This window comes from Fopius arisanus, unplaced genomic scaffold, assembly GCF_000806365.1.
Source record: "Fopius arisanus strain USDA-PBARC FA_bdor unplaced genomic scaffold, ASM80636v1 scaffold00018, whole genome shotgun sequence".
In the NCBI taxonomy this organism is placed as follows: domain Eukaryota; kingdom Metazoa; phylum Arthropoda; class Insecta; order Hymenoptera; family Braconidae; genus Fopius; species Fopius arisanus.
In genome coordinates, this window is record NW_011887757.1 from 965877 (window position 1) to 974429 (window position 8553).

The 8553-nt window shown below is 36.1% G+C and overlaps 2 protein-coding genes across 3 annotated transcripts in view; one reads left to right on the plus strand and one right to left on the minus strand.

Annotated features, from left to right (window-relative positions):
* LOC105264015 (uncharacterized) overlaps window positions 1–1663 on the minus strand; it is a 5998-nt gene extending 4335 nt beyond the window's left edge. For both annotated transcript variants that reach the window (XM_011300573.1, XM_011300571.1), the window contains exons 1-2: window positions 1456–1663; window positions 1271–1378 (exon numbers count right to left, since the gene is read on the minus strand). In XM_011300573.1, the coding sequence (XP_011298875.1) occupies window positions 1271–1378; window positions 1456–1583 (236 nt within the window). In that variant the 5' untranslated portion in view covers window positions 1584–1663. The remainder of the gene's footprint in view (window positions 1–1270; window positions 1379–1455) is intronic.
* Window positions 1664–2727: 1064 nt separating this feature from the next.
* The window catches only part of Rsod (Related to Sod), an 8545-nt gene continuing 2719 nt past the window's right edge, over window positions 2728–8553 (plus strand). Inside the window, exons 1-8 of the mRNA XM_011300570.1 lie at window positions 2728–2840; window positions 3289–3511; window positions 3738–4403; window positions 5283–5732; window positions 6272–6511; window positions 6594–6935; window positions 7190–7364; window positions 7944–8327. Of these exons, the coding sequence (XP_011298872.1) occupies window positions 2813–2840; window positions 3289–3511; window positions 3738–4403; window positions 5283–5732; window positions 6272–6511; window positions 6594–6935; window positions 7190–7364; window positions 7944–8327 (2508 nt within the window). The 5' untranslated portion in view covers window positions 2728–2812. The remainder of the gene's footprint in view (window positions 2841–3288; window positions 3512–3737; window positions 4404–5282; window positions 5733–6271; window positions 6512–6593; window positions 6936–7189; window positions 7365–7943; window positions 8328–8553) is intronic.

The following is an 8553-nucleotide window of genomic DNA, read 5'->3' on the forward strand; positions in this document are numbered from 1 at the left end:
AAAATTTCGAATTTTCAAATTTCAGTGAATACCTCCTCGATTTTCATGTTCCTCTGATACTTTTTTAAAAATTTCGAAATTTCAAATTTCAGTGAATACCTCCTCCATTTTCATGCTCCCCTGATACTTTTTTGAAAATTTCGAATTTTCAAATTTCAGTGAATACCTCCTCCATTTTTATGCTCCTCTGATACTTTTTTGAAAATTTCGAAATTTCAAATTTCAGTGCATACCTCCTCCATTTTCATGCTCCCCTGATACTTTTTCAAAAATTTCGAATTTTCAAATTTCAGTGAATACCTCCTCGATTTTCATGACGGGACGACACCCCCATTGCGTGTGGTGCCCTCCCTCTCTTGGGGTGCAGTACGACGATGCCGCTGGGGTCACTCGAACCCCCAGAACTGAGCCTCTACTTCAGTCAATCCTCTTTGGTGAGATGGACTAAAAATTCTAATTGCCTATGGTTTATGTTTAATGTTTTTTATACTAATTTTATAACTTCATTAAACAATGAAATAATGATTGTTTTCCAAAAGCAGCTATTCAGAGTTTTAATTATTTTTAGAAATTGAGAAAAACCACAAAAAAATTTTCACAGCTCCTTGAAATTTCGTGAGTCATTAAGGCTCGGGTGGATTATCTAGAAAAGATAATTTACTCCGAAATTCGGATTCCTAATTACTTTGGCAATTAATCGTTTTTTTCAATAATTGTTAGCTAGCGTTCTAGCGGTTGTCAACAACTAGGCCGCTAGCTAATAATTATCGGAAAAAACGATTAACCGACGGAGTAATTAGAAGTCCCAATTTTGGAGTAAATTATCTTTTCCGGACAGTCCATCCGGGCCTTAAATAATATCCAAACACAAAAACCTTATATTTTTTCACGTCAATCTCCCTCACAATTTCTCATAAAAATCAATTTTGAAAATTGCATTTTGGATTTAAAAAGTGTAGAACATTTTTGCACTGAGAAAAAAAAATTCCTCTGCCAAAAATATTATCTTTTCACAAGTAAATCTGGCAATCACAGTATAAATACTCCCACGGGATTCACTGACGCTTAAAAAACAAGAAAAATATATGAACAATATATTTTTTGCGGTCAGTAAATATTTTTGGCAAATGAAATTTTGTTTTTCAGTGAAATTGTTAGATTACATGAATTTAAATATAAACATTTCCATATTCCTCGGCCCTCTTATTATTTATTTATTTATATGTAAAGAAAATTTCCCCTGAGATCGTTCCTGAGGAGTAATACTCACGAGCACTTGGTGCAGTTGCATTTGCAAGGTCTTCGATTTGTTCTGCACGTCTCCAACCTTTTCCTCCGTTTCCTTAACCTCTTGGTGATCACCTCCCTCTTAGCCCTCCTGCAATTATTATTTATTATCTCCTTGAGCCTGAGAGGATTTTATTTCTCTCAGTCTGATAATAAAAAAGTAATTACGCCACTCGGCCCATCCACCCGCTGAAGAAGCTGAAGGTATTTCTCGCGATTTTCCTCAGGAAGTCGAAGGAAATAATGAAGCCGATGGAGTCAAGTAATTGACTGATCTGTAATTGTCTCCAGGACATTGTGGTTAATGTAAATCTTCAGACGGCAATTTAAATCAGTTTGTGGGGTTAGCATGAATGAGAAAACGTCAGAGTGTGGAAATAGTTGACGTGAGATTTTTCATTGTGGAATGCATTTTTTTGTAATTAGGGATTACTTATTATTTTGAGGGTTCGATTTTTTTATTAGATTGCTGAGATCGAGTTGGAGATATTTTAAATAATTTTTATTTAGTTTGTGGGGTTCATGAATAAGAAAACGTCAGAGTATGGAAATAGTTGACGTGAGATTTTTCATTGCATAATACATTTTTTGTGATTAATATTTGATAATATAATAATATATAATATTTTTTATTGTGTAATACATTCTTTGTGATTAATATTTGATAATATAATAATATATAAATATTTAAGAATATAATAAAATAATTACTAATTACTGATTATTTTGAGCATTTGATTTTTTTATTAGATTGTAGAAATCAGGGGATGATTTTAGTATCGAGTTGGGAATATTTGCAATAATTTTAATAAACAAATGATTGAGAATAAAATGTTAATAATGTTATTAAATAATAGATAATAATACAGTTTAACATTTTTTAATAGTTCCATAGAATTATGCGAATTGATAGAACATTGATTGATGGATCAAGTCGTTTATTTGGTTGAGTATTGATTTATCATCGGGTGATTGATTTTGTTCGACTAATCATCGACGATCTGTCTGCAGACCGTCGACCAGGGATCGACCAGGGATCGACCAATGATCGACCAATGATCGACCAACGATCGTCTAGCCATCGATCGAATGAATAAATCGATCAATGGATCAAGTCGTTATCGAATCACCAGCGACTGTTCTGCTAGGATCATTTCTAAACCCCCAATTAATCCACTTATCTTTTTTTAATAACAGAAAAATGATAAAAAATGTTGTTAAAATATTGTAATGCCGTTTTCCGGTTTACCCCAGCATCCCTTAATTTGTAGCTGTAATTTTAATCAATCGTCCAGAGGCGATTATTATTTTTCTTTTCTGTTCCTCCACAAGATCTGAGTAACGGGATTTTTATGCTCCAAGGTCCCCACTCTGGTGATCTGGAGGGGCCAGGGCCCTGGAGCATGAGAAAGTTTCAAAGTAAAAGTGGAGGAACGAACAGTTGGGAATGAACAGTCAGGAAGTGCGTGATACGCATGCAATAGTCATGGGATAAACTTGTGAGATTGACATTCCAGGTGGAAATATGTTTTGGTTCATTCTCCTAATCCTGGGTAATCACTGATTATTTATTTATTCTAGACTCAGCGCAGGCTAATCACAATATCATATTATATCCTCTTATCTAGTAAACTAGATTACCTGACAAGAAAAAATATTTTTTCCAAGTGAATTTACTGTAAACAATTAAATTTCTGCGAGTATTTGCATTTGTAGTTCGTCCATTCCACTGCAATAAACAAGTTCTGTTTTTAATTGACTAACTCAAGAATGAGAAGAGATAGAGTAATTTTGGTAATTACCTTTTTTATAGAGCGATGTCTGAACTAAAGAAAAGGTTCTCATAAAAAAATCGGTATCTCCCGTCATTTAGGAGATAATCGTCGATAAATGGTTGAATTAATGTATCTTAGTTTTGCAATTTATCATGGGATTGTTATTAATAATTGTTGTAATAATATTGTTGCATAAAATCATTGCGAGATCGGAATTGGATTTCAGTGATCGGTGGAGATGGTCTCAGGTTGACTTCGTATATATCATCTGGGGGTCTCCACGGGGAGATTCGGTTTGAACCCGGGACCGATGACACCCTGAGGATACGATTATCCCTGAAGACGACCCTCCAGTATCCAGATCAGCAGTGGACTTGGGCTGTCACCAGATTCCCCGTTGATTACACTAGGATTGAAGATCGATGCAGCGATCGGTATTTAGGGGAAACGTATGTGAATTCGATTACTGATTCCATGAATCGTGGAATATTTATTGCTATTATAAATACTAAATAATAATCTAGTAAATAAATGATAAATATTTATTCACTACATTATTAATTCCTCCCCTCGCATTGATTGTTACTCAGTGATAAATCAATCAGATCTTGAAGCAACAAATAATTTATGGAAGATCATCTCTTATTTCTAATTCGGATAAATCGATTTCCTTAGGATAATCGATCTGACGGAGCACGTGGGGCCCCTGACCCTTCCTGGAAACGAGACAACAGTGACTGAAGTCCCGAACATCAGCTTGATCGGGGAGAAGGGGCTGTGGGGTAAGGGCCTCGTCCTCAAGGAGATCTACTCCCCGAGAACAATCTGTGCCTCGATAACGGTCTTGGAGAGGAATGCCGAGAAAAACGCCGAGGCCCGATTCCATGGGCCAGTGGTTGGGTCCGTCTGGTTCAGATGGCTTGGGGGAACCCCCGGGGACTCCATCACCGATACAATAATTTACACTGATCTCCAGCACACGTCCAGACAGAAACTCCAGAGGATTGACTTCACCGAGCACAACTGGAAGATCTACGTGACGGATATATTCGACACTGGGAAGGACAGGAATGACTGCAGAGTTCTTCAGAGTGTCTTCGATCCTGATGACTTGGGCTCTGGGAAGTCCATTGGAGATGTTGACGCGAGACTGGGGAAGCTCAAGGTCGCCGTTGACTCCAGAACCTTCAAAACTGCCTACAGGGATCCTGTCATCTCTCTTCTGCCTGCTGATCTCCTGGGGACTCATCGCTCGCTTTATCTCGTTATCTTTCACCCGACGCATCCTGATTCCGTCCTTGCCTGCGCTAAAATCAAGAACCGGAAGTTCATACTGGCTAAGTACGGATTTTAATTATCGGATCAGTTCAATGTTGATGGCAAAAATTCAATATTTTAGATTTTTCAGGTTTATTGTTAAGCATTTTCGGACATTTCAGTTTACAAAACTCATTGAGACCTGGGGAATGATAAACAAATTATTTCCGTGAATTACATTCAATTGACTATAATAATTAACAATAAACGGAAATTTTTATATATTTTCAATAACTCTACAAAAATAGAAAATGTTTTTAATATCAAGTCCACCACTTTTTTAAACAAAAAATAGTTTATCCTTTTCTACCCCATAGGAAATGTTTCTCTGAATTTTTAATAATTTGTTGATCAAACCCAGAGTTATGAATTTTTCCAAAAAATGGATTTTTTATTTTCAAACATCCGTAACTTCAAAACTTGACCTTCTGCCACCTTTTTTCAAAATTATCGTTTTTGAGTAAATTTTTCTGAAAAAACTACAAAAGAATTCGAGATGATAAACTCTACAAAATTTTCGCTTTTTTCCAGGAAAATGGTGTATTTCGTAACAAGTGCGGAAAAGTGATTTTGGCTCACGAGAGGTTTCTCGCACAAGCCGAAGGCGAGTGGGATAATCCCACATACCAAAACCAACTTTCTGCACGAATTACCCACAATAATTTTTTTCGCAATGTGAGGGAAAGTCACTTTTCCGCACATCGTGCTTAAAATACATATAAACGATTTCACGCTATTATATTATAAATTTATGGTTTCAATCTACAATTACCCCATGAATAAGTATATAATATACCTCATACGATGAGAAGAGAATACTAATAATTAATAATAATAATAAAACAATAATTATTTATTATCGATATCAACCCCATTTCTCCGAAACTTTCATTAATTTTCTAGGAGTCTGGTGTCATCTCATGGTCTGAAAGGCGAAGTGACATTCACTCAAGAGACGCCGTACCATCCGACGTGGGTGAACGTCTCCTTGCACCCGATCAACGACCTGGAGACTCGTCTTCGATACGAAACGAAAATCGCAGCTTATCGAATTCACGATCTACCACGGAACCCCCGTGACACCGATCACCAGGTGGGAACCGAGTGTCTGAGCACCCGGGGATTGTATAATCCTGGAAAATTAGATGTCAATGCAACCCCTCCAGCTGGACTGGGGACTCAAGATCAATATGCAGTTGGTGACCTGTCGGGAAAGCTCCAGGGGAGGAGGGAAGGCACTCAACACCAGGATATTCTTCCTGGGAGCGCGAAGTTGAATGGAATTTACTGGGATATTTTTTTACCCTTATCTGGGAGAGATAGTGTTCTCCATCGGTCCGTAGTAATGCACAAGTGAGTGATAAGTTCATTAAAGTTTTTATTAATATTTGATAATATAATAATATATAATATTTGAGGATAAAATAAAATAATTAGGGATTCTAATTTTTTGAAATCTGAAAGGAGGTGGTGAACTAGAACAGGTGAATTTTTCGACAGGTCAGTTTTTAGATGATATCTTGAAATTGATGGACAACAGCGATTTTTTTGTCATTACATTTTTTGTAGACAAAGATGGGATCTATAAAAAAGGTATTTATGAAAATTTCGTCATCTTTCTTCAGTCACGAGATATTTACAAAAAATGACGGAACACATGCATTTGTGCTAGTTTTGTCTTGAGAGTTTTTCCAGGGGATAATGTTGCGTTTATCGGCAGAGGAGTCATCCCACGAGAAAATATCGTAGAACCTTTTTTGTAGATGAGGAAATTTTCCATAAAAAATGTTAATATAATTTTTACGTAGGGCCGGGTGTTTTTGAAATAATCACACACTTTGTGCGAGATGTGATGATTTTGTCTGAACTGAAGACAAAAATTTATTTTTCAGGTACAACGAGACTGACAATAAAGGAATAATTCCCTGGATATGCAGTACGATATCCCAGCATTTATCTCAAGCAGCTGGACAGATGCCAATGCTGACTGCACAGGCGGTATTCAAGTATCCACTGGTGGGAAGAATTCTATTTCGGCAGCCCCAGAACGAGCCTGAGAGTGACACCACAATTATAATCGAGAATTTAATTCACGCGGATGGAAGTGCTCTAAATAATTCCGCAGAGCACAGGTCAATCCTCCAAGCAAGCCCATCATCTCCACAATTAAACATTAATATTCAATGAAAATTGGAATTAATTTGATTTTTCCAGGTGGATGGTCCACGATTATCCTCCAGGCAAAGATTACTACAACTGGACAGGCAGATGTCTAAGTGCAGGTCCTCCCTACAATCCACACAAGATAGATTGGGATCCAGATCATCCAGAGCTTTGCTCTCCCCAGGAGGTGAATCTCTGTCGTCTAGGGGATCTATCCCGTCATGGAACTCTCGACATTGCTGGGAGAAAATTCGAGGGACCTAGGATCAGCAGAAAATTATTTACAGATTCATCTCTCCCGCTCTCTGGGCCCAACTCCATTCTGGGGAAGAGTTTGGTGATTTATGATGATCATGGACCCGTCGCCAGGGGCGAGAGACTCGCCTGCACGCTGTAATTATCATAATTTTACAACAGGAATTAAACAATTCCATTCTTAAAAAAGTTTTTTTCAGTCAGATGGTCTCCAGAGAAGGTGATCAGTAATTTTTCTAGGGCTTTTACTTCATTTTTTAATTTAGTTAAGACTCGAGAAGATTTAATTCATTAGTTTATGAATTTTATTTGACGTGTGAAGCAGAGGGAAGTGATTTATTTAATTTATAACTTTTTAATTCATGATGATGGAATCATTTTTCATTGTCTAGCATCAGCAGAGTCTACAGGAGGAAAGCAGTTGCCAAGGATTGGTTTGGAAATAGCGAACAAGTTAGTGTTCATGGGAAATTTGAATTCATCCAGCAAACGGAGTACGATGTAACTGATGTGGAGGTCGTCCTCGAGGGACTGGAGGGAAAAACGGGTGTCTACCATATTCACATGGTACAATATATATCTATCCAGCTCTTAAAAACAGAATGACTCCATTTTAATTCCCGTCTTTTAAAAAAAACGAGAATTGAAATTAAAATTCATAATTTTATAATTATAAATAATTTGTTTAAAATCTAGTTACTCTCTTTTTTTAATAAAGGGATGACGAAATGATAAAAATCATCATTCACTAATTGAATAACAAATTATCTTTATCTAATCGTAATTGACATCTATTGAATTAATTTTATAAATTCAATTAATGAATTGAAAAATTTAATTTATGAAGTTGTTAATTAGAACGATTGAATAATTGATTCCATGACTGCTATTTATTCTCTTTCCAATCAGTAATTTATTAAATAAATCATTTAGTCAATTAAAATAATTAATGAGTTATTTGATAAAATTTCAATTAAAAAATTAAACAAATTCAAACCCATGGAATTATCAATTGAAATTATTGAATAATTGATTATATGACTAATTGATTCCCCACAATTCTTAATTAATTTTCATAATTAATTGATAATTTCTTAAATCTATAAAGGTTCAATAAAAAAGTTATTAATAATCGAATTGATCAAGACTCCAGTAGAAATGGACCTGGAGTTTCCCTGTGAAGCGACGAGCCTCTACGAGCCCTACAACCCCCTGAACGTCACAAAACCAGCGTTTCTACCCCCAAATGAGGGAAGTACTGATCAGTACGAGCTGGGGGACCTGAGCGGTAAATTCGGGACCCTGGAAAACCGGAGGAGATACTCCTCGACGTACAACGACACTCTCCTACCCATATTTGGGTATCAGAGTATTTTGGGAAGAAGCATAATTATTCATAAGAAGAATGCAGATGTCCGATGGGCCTGTTCTACCATCGAGAGAGGATATGCCCCATCTGAGGCCAGAGAATTGAGAGCAATCGCTTCATTTCATCATCCTCAGGGATTCGCCTATGGATATATGCGAATGGTATTTATTTATAATATTCTCCACTCTTTTTATTGAATATTCATATTTATCTATTGATTCCTCTCAAAAATCAAAATCCATTCACTTTTTTAATCAATTCTTTTTTAATTCGTTTATATCTCTTTAAAATTTATTAAAAACTAATAAAAAATGGAATACAAAAAATAATAATCATAAAATAATAAATAATTTGAGTTTAAGGCCCGGGTGGACTACCTATAGAACG